The sequence below is a fragment of the Podarcis muralis genome, chromosome 13 (genome assembly GCF_964188315.1).
Source record: "Podarcis muralis chromosome 13, rPodMur119.hap1.1, whole genome shotgun sequence".
NCBI lineage: Eukaryota > Metazoa > Chordata > Lepidosauria > Squamata > Lacertidae > Podarcis > Podarcis muralis.
In genome coordinates this window covers 41,776,903-41,796,902 of record NC_135667.1, presented here as the reverse complement: position 1 = coordinate 41,796,902, position 20,000 = coordinate 41,776,903, and the positions used below count along the sequence as shown (strand labels likewise).

Below are 20,000 nucleotides of genomic sequence, written 5' to 3'. Positions count from 1 at the left end.
TTCATCCCAATACATCTGCAGGGAGACTGGACAACATTGACTATTTATTGAGCATTCATTCTGATTTGTTTGTGGGGAGGGTTGATGATGTGTCAAAGCAAGTGTTACCCCAACTTTCCTATTTATTATTATTATTATTATTATTATTATTATTATTATTATTATTATTATTATTATTATTATTATTATTTTCCAGAAGGCCCCCTCAACACAACTCGTAACAGTATACATCTGTAAAACACGTTCTGACTAAGTGATCCATGAGTTAGCATAAACTGATCTGTGCTTCTCTGGAGAATTTGTAAATGAAATAAAGCCTTTTAAACATGACCGTTAAAATCCATAACATGGATGTCTCATGATAGGTACGACCAGGGCTTCATTTTTCCAGCTGGAACTTGCCAAAATTCAGTTCTGACACATCTCAGGTGGGGACCGTTGCCATTCTAAGAGAACAAGGGAGGTGTTTGTTGTGAGTTCCAGCACCTCTTTTTCTAGAAAAATAGCACTGGGTGCAACAGGTAGAATTCAAAAGGTGAACTTTTCTTACCGCTGCCTCACCAGTTAACATTTTGAGTTCAATGCCCATCAAATTCATTGATACAGCACACATGTTAAAGGTAAAATGACCCTGCTTCAATTCCGGTATCTCCAGTTAAAAGTTTCAGATAGCACATGAATTTGACCTTTGAAGAGTTAGTAAGTAAACCATGTTTAACTTACCAAATGTGTTGGTCTCTTTCTATGTAGCCTAGGTCCCACATACCTACAGGACGGCCTCTGTTGTTATGCCCCGCAGAGGACCTTCAGGTCCACAAATGACAACACTTTGGAGGTCCCAAGTCGCAAGGTGGTTAGATTGGTCGCTAGGGCCAGGGCCTTTTCAGTACTGGCCCCGACTTGGTGGAACAGAGGTCTCAAGAGACTAGGGCCCTGCGGGACTTGACATCTTTCCACAGGGCCTGCAAGACAGAGCTGTTCTGCCTGGCCTTTCGTTTGGACTCAGTCTGACCCTTATGTTTCCCTCTTCTTATGGTTTTGATGAGGCTGCATTTTAAATTGCATTTTAACCTGTATTTTAAATTGGGTTGTGGGTTTTTTTTGTCCTATTAAGTTTTTACTGTAATTTTACTGTTGTTAGCCACCCTGAGCCCAGCTATGGCCGGGGAGGGCGGGGTATAAATAATTTTTATTTTTATTTTTATTACTATGCTAAGGGAAGTGGGAAACTTTGAGAGCAACTTAGAAGGGGATATTGTTAGTTGTAGGTTCAGGTTTTAAGATAAAATGTGTGTCTGTTATCCTAAAAAAAAAAAAAGGAGGAAAGACCAAACCATCTAATCACTGGTAAACCCATGGGATTACTCCGTGATGTAAATTGGCAGCAGGTGAAAGAGATGATAAAAGGGGTACCTGTTTACTCTGGGCATAGTTAACCTATGCAATTCACGGCCACAGGTTGTAAGGGCGATATTTTCCCAGTGACAGACATCAACAGCAAGGTATGGGGATGACGCAATAGTGGGCCTGCAAAAACTTTCCCAGCTGACCTTTCAGGTGTAGCTAGGGTCATGTGCAGGATGATGAGGGTGGGACCACCCGCTTTTTCACACTGTCTCCCATTGTGGGGAACTTGATGATGGGAAACAGAGCCAGGAAGCATACTGTGAAAGGAAATGAGGATGCTCAGCAAGGGGTCAGGGAGCTCACAACAAACTCTAGCCTGGCAACAGGAGCCAGCGCAGAACGAATCAATCCTTGCCCTCTCTACAGTGTTTAATTTACAAAATGAGGAGGTGCTGGGGCTCAAAGCCTGCCAGGAAACCCCACCTTAGGGGCTCCCTGTGGGCCATTTGTTTCAGTTGAATGCTTTTAATAGGCACAGTTGCTTACATTAAAAAATACTGAATGTAAAATAAAAGATTTGTGTTTCCTCTTCTGATGCTTTCCCTCCGTTGATTTTTCTGTTCTTCGACTCTGTGCTCCATCACCCGCTGTTAAATTTCCCCTCCTTCCCTTCTACCCCTGTGTATTTTGTGACATAAACATTTGGTGGGTTTTAGTAAAAGGTAAAGGGACCCCTGACCATTAGTACCAGTCATGACCGACTCTGGGGTTGCGGCGCTCATCTCGCTTTATTGGCCGAGGGAGCCGGCATACAGCTTCCGGGTCATGTGGCCAGCATGGCCACAGCGCCACCCATGTTCCATTATTAAATAGGACGTCCCTATTTTCATCAGAGAAATGTTGGATGGTATGGAGGTATTTAGCACACTGGTGCCTCCAGGTAGAGTGGCCAGCATGACTAAGCCGCTTCTGGCAAACCAGAGCAGCGCACAGAAACGCCGTTTACCTTCCCGCCAGAGTGGTACCTATTTATCTACTTGCACTTTGACGTGCTTTCGAACTGCTAGGTTGGCAGGAGCAGGGACTGAGCAACGGGAGCTCACCCCGTTGCGGGGATTCGAACCACCGACCTTCTGATCAGCAAGTCCTAGGCTCTGTGGTTTAACCCACAGCGCCACCCGCGTCCCTCGGTGGGTTTTACTCACAAGTAAATTACACAGGTCCAGGAGTGCTTGAGGGCAGAAAGGTCCAATGGTGTTCTGCCGTCATAAAGGCTGAACATGTCTAATCTTTGTAAAATGAAGATGAAATTCCCAACTGTGAATGGTATTAAATAGCCAAATGTTTGTTTGTTTGTTAAATAATAAATACATACAATAACTGTGATGCAATGACCGAAAGCAATTTAAATATTCTGTTAGCAGCCAGAAAAGACCTTCCCTTTTGCTGCTTTAGAACCTCTCAGAACTTGAAATAAATTGCAGTATTTATCTTCCTGTTTTTTTGGGGTGGGAATCCATTGTATAGTAATAAAGATGTTAGGTTTGTAAAATCCCTATTTTACTCAACTGTTTAGGTAAGATAAGGTTGTATGTTGCACATGCTCAGTGCTAAATCAAATGTTGCAATGTACAGTGGTACCTTGGTTTACGAACCTAATCCGTTCTGGAAGTCCGTTCTTAAAATTAAACCATTCTTAAACCGAGGTGAGCTTTCCCTAATGAGGCCTCCCGCTGCCGGTGCCCTTCCACTGTTTGGTTTCCATTCATAGACTGAGGTAAAGTTTGCAAACTGGGACACTACTTCCAGTTTTGCAGAGTTCGTAAACCGAATCATTCGTTAACAGGACTGTTCTTAAACCGAGGTACCACTGTATAGTCTCTTTCCCAAAAGAAAGATGACAACCACCAGACCATGGACACTTGTCGCTGCTAAAGCTGATAGCTTGGGGAAAGGTAGGCAGTGATGGGTGGGTGTGTACAGAGGTGAGTTTGTGTCTTGGACTCTCAAAGTGATCTAATAGTTGAACCTGGTCCAGGTTTAGCAAAAATTCATTGATACAGCACACAAGTTAAAGGTAAAATGACCCTGCTTCAATTCTGTATTTCCAGTTAAAAGTTTCAGGTAGCACATGAATTTGACCTTTGAAGAGTTAGTAAGTAAACCATTTTTAACTTACCAAATGTGTTGGTCTCTTTCTATGCTAAGGGAAGTGGGTAGCTTTGAGAGAAACTTAGAAGGGGATATTTTAAAGGTCTAACATCCTATAATTCCACATTTTACTGCATGTTTTGCGATTTGACTTATCTGCTGGGGTTCCCTTACCAAAAAATACTTGCTCCAAACCTGGATCTAGGCATCTAAGAAATTCTTCTTAATTTTTTTTTAACCACATCTATTTTCTTTAACCAAATCAACGCCAACAAAAAAAGCACACTAGAGTAAACCACACCATCAGCTGCACAGAACGTAGAAGGATGGCACCTTTGAATATGATCTTTGGTGATTCGTATCTCCTCTTTTTAAGTACATTACAAAGGGAATCCTGGTGTCTATTTTATCTTGATGACAATATTTATGTAGTGCTTTTCAGGTAGACCTCAACAGATTGGTTGACATAAAATTATTACTGTAAGCATGGATAAAATGACATTTTTATAGCTAAATCAAAACCATTTTTGAAAAAGCCGTATCTGCTTCTTCCAGGCGAAATGGTTCTTCAGGAGCCTCTGTGATGGCTCCAATGTCACATTACCATGTAATTTTAAAAGGAGATACCATATATATCAGATGATAAGAGTTCGTCATGTGTCTGAATTTATGAATTCCTTCTTTTAATAAGCAACCGTCATTGAACAGCTCAAATTATTTTGTACTCTTTTTTTAATCAACTATTTTAATGACCAGTTAATGTTACCGCATCGTGCAGTTTTACAAACCTCAACAGAACCTTTGTTGAGTCCTTACATTTGCAGGATAATTCATAAACATTATTATTTTGGTCTCCGTATTGCAGTCTGACTTGAAATGCATGGAGGCGCTGCCAGATCATGTGAGGAAAATAAGTACAGTTCTTAGGGGGACTCATGAGAAGAGCATCATGTCAACTTCAGCAAGTGCATTATCTGTCAGTTCAAAAACTGATTTCGGGAAAAACATGGCTATAAGCTCAAGCGGAGGAGAACAAATATTGGAAGCTGCAGAGATTTGTAACGATACTCAGTTTCTGTACAGTTTAAAATAACTACCGCTTTAAGTAATATACATTGAAGGGGGGAGTCTAGAAAAGGCTAGGATATGCTTGGCGGAAGGTGGGTGTCAGGGAACTGCCATCGGCTCAGGGGCGAGAGGGGAAAAGCCGGATGGATTACAGAGAGCCTCCAAAGATCATGGGAAGCAGCACCTCCTCAGCAGAGGAGAGTAACCACGCCTCCAGTGGAGAGGAGTTCCAAAGAACGTCTGCAAACCGGAACATTCACTTCCACGTTTGCGGCGTTCGGGAGCCAAAACATCTGAGTACCAAGGCATTCGGGATCCAAGGTACGACTGTACCTACAAAGTTATTCACAGCTTTGTTGATGGGAATGTATTCCTGCACATCAGAGGAGAGCTGTAACATTCACTCAAAACTAGTCATGGTATCTTGGGGTGAATCTTGGTGGAAGGGTTGTAGCTTGGTGGTAGGGCATTGGTTTTAGAGCCAGTGTGGTGTAGTGGTTAAGAGCGGTGGACTCGTAATCTGGTGAACCGGGTTCGCGTCTCCGCTCCTCCACGTGCAGCTGCTGGGTGACCTTGGGCCAGTCACACTTCTCTGAAGTCTCTCAGCCCCACTCACCTCACAGAGTGTTTGTTGTGGGGGAGGAAGGGAAAGGAGAATGTTAGCCGCTTTGAGACTCCTTCGGGTAGTGATAAAGCGGCATATCAAATCCACACTATTCTTTTTCTTCTTCTTCTTCTGAAGCCCTGGAGAGATGCTACCAGTCCGTGTAGACAATACTGAGCTAGACAGAGACTAGTGGCTCTGACCGGGCAGCTTCCTGTGTGTTTCAGCAGGGGAAAAAACAGCTCTCCTTGACTCCTGGTGGTCTGATCTGCTTTCTGAATGATTCTCTGAAAAACTCCCCCCCCCCACGGCATCTTTGAAGTCTCTCTTCCATATTTTGGCATCCTGGCTCCATCCATCAGACCTGGAATTTGAAAGCGGGTCAGCATTTTCCACTGCATTGGTCAAGCATGGGGGACTGGATGTGAACAGCTGGATCCCCTAGCCTGCCTTTGCTATAAACATCCTGTGTGAGAAATGTGTCCCAGCGCTGATCTGGTGGGAACCCAGAGACCATAAAGGAGAGGGAGGCGGGCAGAGGAAAAGAGAAGCAGAGGGAGATAAGCGAGCTGTCACATTTTTTTCCAACAGAAATGTTCCCTTTCATCCAGATTCTCTTTTGGCAAGCACCTGCGATCTGCAATGCACAGAATGCTACAAGCTATACCGGCGATTTGAAAACAAGCTGGGGCATGAATGAGCCAGCGCTCGGTTGAGGAATCTGTTTCCGGTCATGCCATGCAATTATTTAAAATGCTTTTATGCCACATTTCTATAAGGTAGCATTCCAGGTGGATAAACAGAGATCAAAACAACAAATCGGGGAAAGAACCACCAGGAGTAATGGAAATGCGTCAGAGCAGCCGATAAACAAAACTCAGGGCAGTTTCAAAAGACACCAGACACAGCAATAAACTACAGAAATCATATCAGCAATTAAGGTAAAGGTAAAGGACCCCTGGACAGTTAAGTCCAGTCAAAGGCGACTATGGGGTTGCGGTGCTCTTCTCACTTTCAGGCCGAGGGAGCCAGCATTTGTTCACAGACAGCTTTCCGGCTCATGTGGCCAGCATGACTAAACCGCTACTGGCGCAACAGAGCACTGTGACGGAAACCAAAGCACACGGAAACTCCGTTTACCTTCCCACCGCAACGATACCTATTTACCTACTTGTACTGGTGTGCTTTCAAACTGCTAGGTTGGCAGGAGCTGGGACAGAGCAACAGGAGTTCACTCCGTTGCGGGAATTCGAACTGCCGACCTTCTGACTGGCAAGCTAAAGAGCATGGGTAGGCAAACTAAGGCCTGGGCGCCGGATCTGGCCCAATCGCCTTCCAAATCCGGCCCAAGGATTGTCCGGGAATCAGCGAGTTTCTATTTTAGTAGAATGTGTCCTTTTATTTAAAATGCATCTCTGGGTTATTTATGGGACATAGGAATTCGTTCTTTCTTTCTTTTCAAAATAAAGTCAGGCCCCCAACAAGGAGGTACAAGATGAGCCTTTCCCTTCTCTATAAAGGGAACGTCCATAACAGATTTGGGGTTACATGTGGGGAGGAGGGGGGTGGGAAACGTTCCATTGCACAAGGAGAAATACTGGAATGTTCACCTTAACACTATGTTAAATGTAGATCAATATTTTTTAGCTCATATTTACCATTGACTAATAAATTGCATTATGATTTTGAGAAATTGGGATGTTTATTGCAGCCTCAATTTAAGCAGAACTGAACTAACGCGCCTTCATAAAACAATACTTGGTTACTGCAACCGGTAGAGGCTCTTCCACTAGGGTACAGTGCTCATAATGAAAATTATCAAGCTATTTTTTAAAAAGGATTTCCTCCCCCAAATCTCAAAGCCACACATTCTTTCCTGCCCCATGCATATTTTACACTCCCATTAATTTAATTTCCTGGCCTATTATTATTATTTATTGTTTGCACCTGACTCAGTTGGCCAGGCCACCCTGGGCAGCTTCCAGCACATATAAAAACATAATAAAATATTAAATATTAAAAAACTTTCCTATATAGGGGCTGTCTTCAGACGTCTTCTAAAGGTTGTATAGTTCACTTTGCTCCAACCAGCTCTCTGCATCACTCAGACAAAACTAACCTTAGCAATGGCAAATAGGCCCTTCCTATGTGTTATTTAGGGACACGGGTGGCACTGTGGGTTAAACCACAGAGCCTAGGACTTGCCGATCAGAAGGTCGGCGGTTCGAATCCCCACGACGTGGTGAGCTCCCGTTGCCCGGTCCCTGCTCCTGCCAACCTAGCAGTTCGAAAGCACGTCAAAGTGCAAGTAGATAAATAGGTACCACTCCGGCGGGAAGGTAAGCGGTGTTTCCGTGCGCTGCTCTGGTTCGCCAGAAGCGGCTTAGTCATGCTGGCTACATAACCTGGAAGCTGTACGCCGGCTCCCTCGGCCAATAAAACGAGATGAGCGCCGCAACCCCCGATTCAGCCACGACTGGACCTAATGGTCAGGGGTCCCTTTACCTTTACCTATGTGTTATTTGGGCAGAAAAACCATGCGACTGACATTAGGATATTTGGATTATTGAATATTAGGAAGTCTCTCAGATTTTCAGCCCCTGCTGGGAAGGTTCCCTGTCTCTTTTGAGGGCCATCCAGCAGCCAACATCTCCGATTAGGGAGCATAGCTTGAAAGCCTTGAAGAGCAGCCCAGCACCTTGAGCATGCTCAGAACTGTTTCCTTGAAGGCAAGATCTCCTCATAACTTAACAGCATGTTCTGGTAACCAGAGAAGCAGCAGGGATTGTTTTCTACTTTGAGGAATTCTTTGTTTTCTGTAATATTTGTTTTGTGTTCTTGCCAGAGAGACAGCAAGCAAGCAAGCAAGCAACAGTGGACAACACAGTGTGAGTCTTTTTCTATAATAAATATATGTTATCTTTACTTAATCTTTCCACATCTATTTTTATGAATTGGATTGGGAAGATGAATGGAGGCTGGCTTGTGTGCATGTTGCAACGAACTCTGCATTAACTATTTCCCTGCATTCACTCATTAAAAGCTGCAGCAGCTTCTGGGTGGGTCAGAGCATGTTCATCTGAGCCATGTGCAATTACGGAGTGTTTTCCAAAGTAATATTTCCAGAAAAGGTATGTGGATCTGCTTTCAGCAAGTCCCTCCTCTAGCTTACGTACAGAATATATTGAATACAGGGTGGAAGATAAGGTTGTTGCTATTTCTTGCTTGCCTTTTTGTGAGTTTGTCATTGAACTTCTAAAATTAAACATTTGGGGCTCTATGCCTCTCTGGATATCACACTGCCTGACTCCATATCCTTCCCCAAACCTGGAACTCTCCCTGATCTTGGATGTAAGAGGCTGGTTTATCATATCAGAGTGATGAGCAGATTATAATTTCAGATTTCCCGCATTGCAAATAGCTTTAGCTGTGCTCTGGATCAAGTGAAACAATATGTTTTCTCTCTCTATTGGCTGGAATGCTTTACACTTTTAATTTAGAGAAGAAATGGTGTTTCATAGAATCATAGAGTTGGAAGGGACTCTGAGGACCATCCAGCCCAACCTTTCCCCACCTGTGGGCCCCCAGATGTTGAACTACAACTCCCATCACCCCTAGCTAGCAAGGCCAGAGCTCAGGGATGATGGGAGTTGTAGTCCAACAACATCTGGGGACCCACAGGTTGAGAACCGCTGACCTAGCTCAACCCCTTGCAGTGCAGGAATATGCAGCTGTCCCTTATGGGATCGAACCTTGATGTTTTCAGCACTACACACTAACCAACTGAGCTTTGCTGTGGAGGACAATGGGCAGAGCAAGGGTTAAGGAGCAAGCAAGCAGATAGCAAGCTGTCAGACATCTCCCCATCTCCTTACTTAAACATCAAGGAAACAGCTAGTGTGGGGACTTTGTTGTAACCTTAAAGTGAGAGGATGGGAAGAGACCCAAGCAGCCCTTGTCAAAACAACCGTATATCCAAAAGACTTCGGGGAGATCTCTCTGTAGCAGCCGACAAGGCAGCAACCCATCAAACAGGCCGGTGACTTTAAGGAAGCAGGTGAGTCTCCAGGGGAGCTAGGTTGGCTATGTGCCCAACTTCATAGTCCTGGCCTTTGAAGAGCTGCCCAGTCTGTATCCACTTTAAATATTTTTTTTCTATTTTATTTTAAAACCTAGGACAAGCTGGGGTTCTGAATTTGCCCATCAGCTGTTCACACCTGCACATCAGACCATCCAGCAGTCTTCTGCATCGAGGTGAGTGGGATTCTATTTATATTTAAATCATGGTAATTATTTCTAATGGAAGTGAGGTAAAGGTAAAGGTACCCCTGCCCATACAGGCCAGTCTTGACAGACTCTAGGGTTGTGCGCCCATCTCACTTAAGAGGCCGGGGGCCAGCGCTGTCCGAAGACACTTCCGGGTCACGTGGCCAGCGTGACAAAGCTGCATCTGGCAAGCCAGCGCAGCACACGGAAACGCCGTTTACCTTCCCGCCAGTAAGCGGTCCCTATTTATCTACTTGCACCCGGGGACCGAGCAACGGGAGCGCACCCCGCCACTGGGATTCGAACCGCCGACCTTTCGATCGGCAAGCCCTAGGCGCTGAGGCTTTTACCCACAGCGCCACCCACGTCCAATGGAAGTGAGAGGTGGACCATAAAGAAGGCTGATTGCTGATGAATTGATGCTTTTGAATTCTGGTGCTGGAGGAGACTCTTGAGAGTCCCATGGACTGCAAGAAGATCAAACCTCTCCATTCTGAAGGAAATCAGCCCTGAGTGCTCACTGGAAGGACAGATCCTGAAGCTGAGGCTCCAATACTTTGGCCACCTCATGAGAAGAGAAGACTCCCTGGAAAAGACCCTGATGTTGGGAAAGATGGAGGGCACAAGGAGAAGGGGACGACAGAGAACAAGATGGTGGGACAGTGTTCTCAAAGATACTAACATGAGTTTGACCAAACTGCAGGAGGCAGTGGAAGACAGAAGTGCCTGGCGTGCTCTGGTCCATGGGATCACGAAGAGTCGGACATGACTAAACGACTAAACAACAACAACAATTATTTCTAAATTGGCATCTATCTATCTATCTATCTATCTATCTGATTAGCACATGCAAAATGGTGCCCTCTTCTTTAGATGGCATGCTTCCTCAGTTCTGGCAGCACCACTCTCTCTTTATGGTAATGCACGACGGGTCACCTAACTGGAGCCCTTGACACGAGGACACAACTGGATAAGATCTGGAAACACCGGTGTGTGTGCTGTCCTATATTGGAGCTTACCTATCTTTGGGGTAGTTCTTTTGTTGTTGTTTAGTCGTTTAGTCGTGTCCAACTCTTCGTGACCCCATGGACCAGAGCACCCCAGGCATCCTGTCTTCCACTGCCTCCCGCAGTTTGGTCAAACTCATGCTGGTAGCTTCGAGAACACTGTCCAACCATCTTGTCCTCTGTCATTCCCTTCTCCTAGTGCCCTCAATCTTTCACAACATCAGGGTCTTTTCCAGGGAGTCTTCTCTTCTCATGAGGTGAGCCAAGTATTGGAGCCTAAGCTTCAGGATCTGTTGATAGCTTTTCAATATTCCAACTTAAGAGATGTTTTTGGCTGCCAGTGGAAGCTCCCACTCTTTTCCCAGTCTTAGTCTGTTTCAATTTTCCAACTCATCCATGCCAGATTATTTTCGAGTCCTAGCAGATATTAAGCAGACTTCATGTGGCTTGTTCCAAGAGATGCTTATACAAACGTTGAGTTCTTTATAGCAATCAGGGGGGTTGCAGGGGTGCCAACTTGAAAATATTGCAGGGGGGGGTTCAGGTAAGCCCCCACCCCACATAATCGATCACACGATGCAGTGCACATACACCATTTGTATGGCAATGCCCATCAGTTTTTGGGGCCCCCAGCTCCCTCAAATATTTTATTGGGGGGCTGAAGATCCCTCAGCCCCTAGAAGTTGGCTCCTATGGGGGGTGTATACTTCATTTGGACCAAACATCAGTTTCCTGCCTGTTATGGAAGTACCTTAATGGGTTTGGTTTGGGTATTTTGTTGCCGTTATTGATATCAATTTTTGTATCTTCATTTTTTAATCTTATTTTGACATATGTGGAAATTGTTAAGTTTGGTTGGGAAGTTTTTTATCTGCTTTATTCATTGTTTAGGACTACTTTTGTTATGTTATGTACACCTTAACTATGCTTTTAACTGTTAGCAAAGATCTATCATCTGCCCAACAACAAGTGCTGGAAGTGTAATGAAACGGAGGGAACCTTCTATCACCTTTGGTGGACCTGCCCGAAGATTAAGGCTTTCTGGGAAATGATCTATAATGAAATTAAAAAAGTTCTGAAGAGAACCTTTATTAAAAAACCAGAAGCCTTTCTCTTGGGTATGGTGGGCCAAATGGTGCCAAAGAAGGATAGGACATTTTTTATGTATGCCACAACAGCAGCAAGAATTCTTCTAGCAAAGTATTGGAAGACTCAAGATTTACCCACGTTGGAAGAATGGCAGACGAAGGTGATCGATTATATGGGACTGGCAGAGATGACTGGCAGAATTCGAGACCGGGGGAAAGAGGCGGTGGATGAAGATTGGAACAAATTTAAAGTTTATCTTAAAAACTGTTGTAATTTGGAAAATTAGGGGATCAGGGTAATAAGAGATAAAGAACTACAGTTGCTTTAATAACTTATGGAAGTTAAATTTATGAAATATAAATAAGTTTATTACGAAAGGGTTGCTGAAAAATCTTGAAACAAGAATGCAGAAAAGGGGTGGTACGGGGAAGTCGATTTTGTGTTTGTTTATGTTTTTGCTTTGTTTCTTTTTTACTTATGAAAAATTAATAAAAATTTATTTTAAAAAAACAAAAAAAACCTATGCTTTTAACTGTGGAAAGGTGGCCTACGAATGAAATGACGATGACGCAAGGATCTTTACAGCGAAATTTGATGAAGATTAGGTAGTAATTTTTCTCTTTGGTTCTGTATCTTTGAAATTGATTTCTACAGCGCTCAATGTCAACAGACAAGGACAGCTGGATTCCAGAGCATGAAACCACAGTTAGTGCCAAACTCTTTCAAAAGGCACGGAACAGCCCTCTGGTGCCAGCTGGTAAGTTTGGGGAGCCTGAAGCGCCTCTCTGTAGGAATCTGTGCATGATCTTCTCTTAGCTCAATTGCAGAGGGGGAAGAACCAAGGATGCTCCCACTGGTGAAGAAAGGTAGGGAACCAAATGTGATCTGAAGACTCAAATCTATGTAAGGCATCAAAGAGGGGTGGGGTGGGAGTGGGAAAGTTTAAAAGAGTAATATACAAATTATTCTTTTAAGGGTAAAACTACCAGCCATGATGGCTATATTCTGTCAGTTGCTGGGAATCACAAGCAGAGACTGTTGCTGTTGCAATCGGGTCTTGCTTCTGGTCTTCTCAGAGACATCAGGTTGGCCACTGTGAAACAGGAAGTTGGACTAGATGGGATTCCACACCTTCCAACATTTCTTTGATGAAAATAGGTACGTCCTATTCAATAAACAGGGACGCGGGTGGTGCTGTGAGTTAAACCACAGAGCCTAGGACTTGCCAATCAGAAGGTCGGCGATTCGAATCCCCTGCTCCTGCCAACCTAGCAGTTTGAAAGCATGTCAAAGTGCAAGTAGATAAATAGGTACCGCTCCGGCGGGTAGGTAAACGGCATTTCCATGTGCTGCTCTGGTTTGCCAGAAGCGGCTTAGTCATGCTGGTCACATGACCCAGAAGCTGTACGCCTGCTCCCTTGGCCAGTAAAGCGAGATGAGCGCCGCAACCCCAGAGTCGGCCACGACTGGACCTAATGGTCAGGGGTCCCTTTACCTTTACCTATTCAATAAATAATAATAGTAATAATACCCCACCCATCTAACCAGATTGCCCCAGCCATTCTAGGTGGCTTCCAATATATTTGAAATATATACAAAAACAATAAAACATTAAACATTAAAAAACCTCTCTATACAGGGCTGCCTTCAGATGTCTTCTAAAGGCTGTATAGCTAATAATAATAAATTATTATTATTATTATTAATACCCTGCCCATCTGGCTGGATTTCCCCAGTCATTCTGTGCGGCTCCCAACAAAATATTTAAAACACGATAAAACATCAAACATTAAAAACTTCCCTAAACAGGGCTGCCTTCAAATGTCTCCTAAAAGTCGGAAAGTCTGCCTGGTTCCCTATAACCTCACTTCTCACAGGGAGGGAACCGTCGGAAGACCCTCAGAGCTGGACCTCAGTGTCCGGGCTGAACGATGGGGGTGGAGACGCTCCTTCAGGTATACTGGGCTGAGGCTGTTTACTTATCTCCTTGGCTTGGGGGTGGGGGTGGGGGTCACATAACCTCATAACCCATTACTCTGATGAAAACAGGGACGTCCTAAGGAAAAGCAGGACATTCCGGGATCAAATCAGAAACTGGGATTGCTTCTGTAAATCCAAGAAAATAGGGACACTTGAAGGGTCTGGAATTCTGGCCTGATCCAACCGGGGTCTTTTAATGGGACTACAGGTGTGCCATGTAGGAAATGTGGCCTTTTGAACATATGAGATTGCTTTTTACAAACTGTTGGTCTGTTCAGCCTGGTGGTGGGAGATCTGTGGCCCTCCCTGTGCTTGCACAACTCCCATAAGTCCTGATCATTGGCTATGGTGGCTGAGGCAAGCTGGCATCTGGGGAGCCAGATGTTCCTCGGCCCTGATCTAACCCAACATTGCCTACTGACAGTGCTGTAGCTATGGGGGAGACAGCTAGGTTTTTTTGCCCAGGTGAAGCCTCAGGAGGGGTGCCATTGAGGTTCCCAGCCTGAGTGCGTGCGCAAATGCACGTGGGGGATGCCAAACTGGGTCTTTGACCCAGGTGAAATAAAGCCTAGTTTTGCTCCTGCCTACTGATCTTCCAAGACTGGAAGCCTTTAGCTGCCTGAGCTGAATCCCAAGACCTTCTGCCTGCAAAGCATCTGAAGGAGCGTCTCCTCCCCCATCGTTCTGCCCGGACACTGAGGTCCAGCGCTGAGGGCCTTCTGGAGGTTCCCTCGCTGCGAGAAGCCAAGTTACAGGGAACCAGGCAGAGGGCCTTCTCAGTAGTGGCACCTGCCCTGTGGAACGCCCTCCCAACAGATGTCAAAGAGAAAAACAACTACCAGACTTTTAGAAGACATCTGAAGGCAGCCCTGTTTAGGGAATCTTTTAATGTTTAATAGACTATTGTATTTTAATATTTTGTTGGAAGCCGCCCAGAGTGGCTAGGGAAACCCAGCCAGATGGGCGGGGAATAAATAATAAATTATTATTATTATTATTATTATTATTATTATTATTATTATTATTACTACTACTACAAAGTACATCCTTTGCCACTGCATTCTTTCAGTTGCTTTCAAAGCATATTTGCTGTTGCTCTTTGCTGTCTCTTGCAAACAGCCTTGACCCCAACCCCCCCAAAAACCCCTTTTCTCTGAAACTGAATGCTACAAAAAGAAAAAAGGGGGAGAAAGAGCTGGACACGCAGTTCTATCTTCATCAAAAATCATGGATAAACAGCCTGCAAATATTTTAATTGTTTACAGCGCTCCCAGCAAAGGGAGAAGCAATCCATGCAAATATATGAAAAGCCAGACATCTAAAACTACATTGGGCATTAGATTCAAGCTCATTTCTTGATGGCATTATATGCAATCATTCAACACATGGGCAATAAAGAAATTATTTGGGTGAGTCTCCTAAGTGCGGAATATGCCTAGTATTGCAATAGGCTGCTTAAGAGAGTCAGATGCTTTCTTCCTTGGAGTTTGGAGAAGTATCAGTCCTGTCTACTGGTAGTATATGCTGGCATTTGTCTGTCTCGAGAGACAATGGAATGTGCCTCTAGGGAAGAAGTCAAACTGCTGCATTAGCAGCACTAAAGTAACCTCCCTAGGGCCCAACCTGGGTAGGGTGTATGGAGGTCCTGGACTGCCCAGACAACAAGACCTCACTGATGTGGTCCAAAGGAAAGCAGAGCAATACTTTTGGCACCAGCTTGGCAGCAGGAGTTGCTAGAAAGAGGCATGCAAGGCACCATCGGGACTCCGCTCCAAATTTGTGTAGGGTTTACTCCTTAGCCTTTTCTTTTCCCAAAGATACCACATAAGGAAAAGGAGGTTGAGGATCAGAGTTAGTATAGGCAGTACAGTGGCTGGCACTGTGGTCTAAACTACTGAGCCTCTTGGGCTTGCTGATCGGAAGGTCAGCGGTTCAAATCCCTGTGACGGGGTGAGCTCTATCCCAGCTCCTGCCAACCTGGCAGTTCGAAAGCACACCAGTGCAAGTAGATAAATAGGTACCACTGTGGTGGGAAGGTAAACGGCGTTTCTGTGCGCTCCGGCACTCGTCACAGTCCTCATGTGCCAGTAGCGGTTTAGTCATGCTGGCCACATGAGCTGGAAAACTGTCTGTGGACAAACGCCGGCTCCCTTGGCCTGAAAGCGATGGGACTTAACCATCCAGAGGTCCTTTACCTTATCTACTCCTTAGCCTTTTCTTCACCCAAAGATACCCCATAAGGAAAAGGAGGTTGAGGATCAGTGTTAGTATAGGCAGTATAAAGGTAAAGGGACCCCTGACCATTAGGTCCAGTCATGGCCGACTCTGGGGTTGCGGCGCTCATCTCGCTTTATTGGCCGAGGGAGCCGGCGTACAGCTTCCGGGTCATGTGGCCAGCATGACTAAGCCGCTTCTGGCGAGCCAGAGCAGCACAAGGAAACGCCGTTTACCTTCCCGCCAAAGCAGTACCTATTTATCTACTTGCACTTTGACGTGCTTTCGAACTGCTAGGTTGGAAGGTATAGGTCTTTAGGTATAGGCAGTACAGAAAGTGCCTTACCCGAAGGAGGTGGGACAGGCTACTGGACTTGCACAGGGACTTCTTCAGAGCTATGGTTCTATGGCTTCTTTGACCTTGCAGGCATGATGGGGTTTGTGGTTGTGGCAGCCTACGGAATTTACCGGCTGAAGGCAAGGGGGAGTATGAAGATGTCTGTCCACCTGATTCACACTCGTGTAGCTGCCCAGGCCTGTGTGGTTGGAGCCATAACACTTGGTAAGGCGGGGACGGAGAAGGGAGGCGTTAAGCACTGGGTGTGGGAGCAGGAGAGGACCTGAGTTTGTAACTGCAATGACTGCCAGAGGGCAAGGTCTTGCATGCGTACCAGGTCTTCTGGAATGATTATCCCGGGGCCTTTAACCCTTTGGTTCACATAAACATCATCCCTCAGTGTGCAAATGGCCTAATGTGACTCCCTGCCACAGACAGAGCATCCAAGTCAGTTTGCTGAACATGCAAACTAAGCTTCATCTTCTACACTGGTCTTGGGAGAGGGTGCAGTTCTTTGCCTCTGTGGGGAAAGTGCCCCTCCAAGGACATTCAGTGTACTGTCCCCTCAGCGGTCAAGATTAATTAAGCTCCACTCATCTAGGTTTGGAAGCAGCACTTCCTGTACCATGAAAGCCCAACAAGCCTGAATTGAAAATGTCTAGTAAATCAGATTGGTTCCTATTGAGGGTATCTGGCGAGCCAACAAGACAGTGATGAGGAACTGAGGAATGGAGTGTCATTCTGTGATATTATGGCAGTAGGAAAAAAGCTATATCGGAACTTTTGAATAAATGTGTTTTAATTTTTTTTTAAAAAAGTATTATAAAACAGCAGAGAGTAAGGAGATACTGCAGCAGGCCGCCCACGAAACAGAAAATAACTTGTAGAAAAGATTTGCTGTTTTCCTTGAAAGCCAGAGGAGCAGAAGCCAGGTTCGATTCTGACCAAGAACATTTTGTTAAGACAATTCTGCAATCGGGCCCAAGACTGCACGGATAAAGAATGCTGAGACTTTCAGCATTTAGAAAACGTTTCTCTAGCCATTAGAGCTGGAAAGCGGAGTTTGAAAAGGAGTCAGAAATGGCAGGAGGGAATAAGGGAGCCGGCCAATCGCCCTGCAAGGCTTGCGAGGGTAGAAAGGGGTGGCCATTTGTTGCTTTGCATAATTCCTTGCCCCTCCTGACTAGCAAAAGCAGCACTAAGCCAACTTCCATGTTGGAGACAAAAAGCTGTTTTCTCTACAGGCCGTATTCCTATTGTCTCCTTTGCGCCAACTCCTTTGCTCTCTCTCCTAGGCGCTGTCTACAGCATGTACAAAGACCACTTCCCCAAACAAAAATAGATGAGACATGGATGGCATTGGTTTGTCCCTTCTCCCTGAATGGATCTGAATACCCCGGCGGCGACTCCAGCAGGGCTGCGAGATCATGTGGTTTGCTCTAGCAAGAGAAAGAAGTCCCCTGCAGCCTCAACTGCTTACTGATACGGCTTATATATGTTCCCCTAAAATCCCGATGTACATGTATATATTTTTAAAGTTTTGAGAAGTGAAAGGGAATCCTTGTGGAAACAGAGGACTGCAAAAGACCCTCGAGGGATTATCGAGTAGCTAACGCCTCCCTTTGCCCAAGGAGAGGATAAGAGTTGCCTAGCTTGCTTCTCCTGAAGCCATGTCCCCCTTCTCGCATTCTAAGTGTGACAATTGCCTTCTTTCATCGCACTGAAGTCCCTACCCTGCAGTTTCTAAACAGGAAAAACAAACCCTCTCCAAATGGCACAAAATCTAATTCGTAATAAAGCATGCGACTCCAGCACGGGTGTGCATAAAAAGGAAATTCACACTGACAAGTGAAGATTCGCTTGACTCTGGCTGCAAAAATAATCCCTATTTTAATGCAAACTGAGCTGCTCTTGTGAAGTCTCTGCTGTATAATTTCCTTTTTTTTTTTTTTTTTAGATTACCTCTGCACCTAAGCACATTTTATAGCAGCTCTGTCCTGTATATGTATTAAGGGCAATATTAACATCTAATGTCACTATTTTAAATGCAATTTAAAAATTACCTTGCTTGAAAAGGCATTAAAATGCACATATTTGGTAAGATGGCTTACAATGGCGTTATTCATTCGAATAAACGTTTCTTTGAACACTGATATATTTCTGCATGTGTACATTTGTAGACAAGACAAATATTTTCAGCAGACCTTCTGGAAATGTGATATTCCAAGAGTAGGGAAAAGTAATAGAAGATGACAGGGCTGGCTAAGTGCTTTTATAAAGAAGAGACATGGAGGAATATAAATCCACACCCAACTAGTGAAATGCCACAGAAACAGAAGTAGACTTTTTTTTGCTGTGCGGTAGAAATGCAAAGAATTGCATGGGGCAGGGAGAGGGAGTATTGAAGTATTTGAAGAGGGAGGAATATCTGCTCCCCGCCCACTTTTGTATTGATTTTTATGCATCCGTTTCCTGCTATACTTGCCTTTCCTTCTAAACTTTTAAGTGCCAAATGGTGTAATATTTTACCCGAAGGAGCGTCTCCACCCCCACCCTTCAGCCCAGGCACTGAGGTCCAGCTCCGAGGGTCTTCTGGCGGTTCCCTCACTGTGAGAAGCAAGGTTACATACAGGGAACCCGGCAGAGGGGCCTTCTCGGTAGTGGCGCCCGCCCTGCGGAACGCCCTCCCACCAGATGTCAATGAAATAAACAACTGCCTGATTTTTAGAAGGCACCTGAAGGCAGTTCTTAATGTGTGATGTTTTGCTGTGGTTTTATAATTTGCTGGAAGCAACCTAGTCAGATTGGTGGCATATAAATAAATAAACATTATTATTTCTCATAGGGGAGCTGCTGTTCCAACCCCCTTATTGTGGTTAATAATAATAATAATAATAATAATAATAATAATTTATTATTTATACCCCAGCCACTCTGGGCGGCTTCCAAAAGAATATTAAAATACTATAATACATCAAACATTAAAAGCTTCCCTAAAGAGGGCTGCCTTCAGATGTCTTCTGAAAGCCTGGTAGTTGTTGTTCTCTTTGACATCTGGTGGGAGGGTGTTCCACAGGGAAGGTGCCACTACCGAGAAGGCCCTCTGCCTGGTTCCCTGTAATTTGGCTTCTCGCAGTGAGGGAACCGCCAGAAGGCCCTCGGTGCTGGACCTCAGTGTCCGGGTAGAACGATGGGGGTGGAGACGCTCCTTCAGATATACTGGACCAAGGTCGTTTAGGGCTTTAAAGGTCAGCACCAACACTTTGAATTCTGCCTGGAAACGTACTGGGAGCCAATGTAGGTCTTTCAAGACCGGTGTTATGTGGTCTCTGCAGCCGCTCCCAGTCACCAGTCTAGCAGCCACATTCTGGATTAGTTGTAGTTTCCGGGTCACCTTCAAAGGTAGTCCCACGTAGAGCGCATTGCAGTAATCCAAGCGGGAGATAACCAGAGCATGCACCACTCTGGCGAGGCAGTCCGCAGGCAGATAGGGTCTCAGCCTGCGTACCAGATGGAGCTGGTAAACAGCTGCCCTGGACACAGATTTGACCTGTGCCTCCATGGACAGCTGTGAGCCCAAAATGACTCCCAGGCTGCGCACCTGGTCTTTCGGGGCACAGTTACCCCATTCAGGACCATGGAGTCCTCCGCACCTGCCCGCCTCCTGTCCCCCAAAAACAGTACTTCTGTCTTGTCAGGATTCAACCTCAATCTGTTAGCCGCCATCCAACCTCCAACCGCTTGTCCTTTTATGAGCCTTTATCACTTTTACAATATCCAATTAGAGGTATAGTAACCAGAACTTTCAAGTGTGGTTTGTATCATAGCATTATGATATTTTGCAGTTTTATTTCCAATCCCTTTCCTCGCTATCTGTAACACGGAATTCAGATCTCTCACAGCAGCTCCACACTTGGGTCATTTCCATTGAGCGACC

General features: G+C 45.1%; 1 protein-coding gene across 1 annotated transcript; it reads left to right on the top strand.

Moving 5' to 3' along the window:
- The first annotated feature begins 7,937 nt into the window (after window positions 1–7,937).
- HIGD1B (HIG1 hypoxia inducible domain family member 1B) lies at window positions 7,938–18,216 on the top strand. Its single transcript, XM_028703776.2, has 5 exons — window positions 7,938–8,058; window positions 9,347–9,424; window positions 12,187–12,289; window positions 16,154–16,288; window positions 17,359–18,216. The coding sequence occupies exons 3-5, from the start codon at window positions 12,193–12,195 to the stop codon at window positions 17,403–17,405; spliced, it is 279 nt and encodes a 92-aa protein (XP_028559609.1). The 5' UTR covers window positions 7,938–8,058; window positions 9,347–9,424; window positions 12,187–12,192; the 3' UTR covers window positions 17,406–18,216.
- Window positions 18,217–20,000: the final 1,784 nt, after the last annotated feature.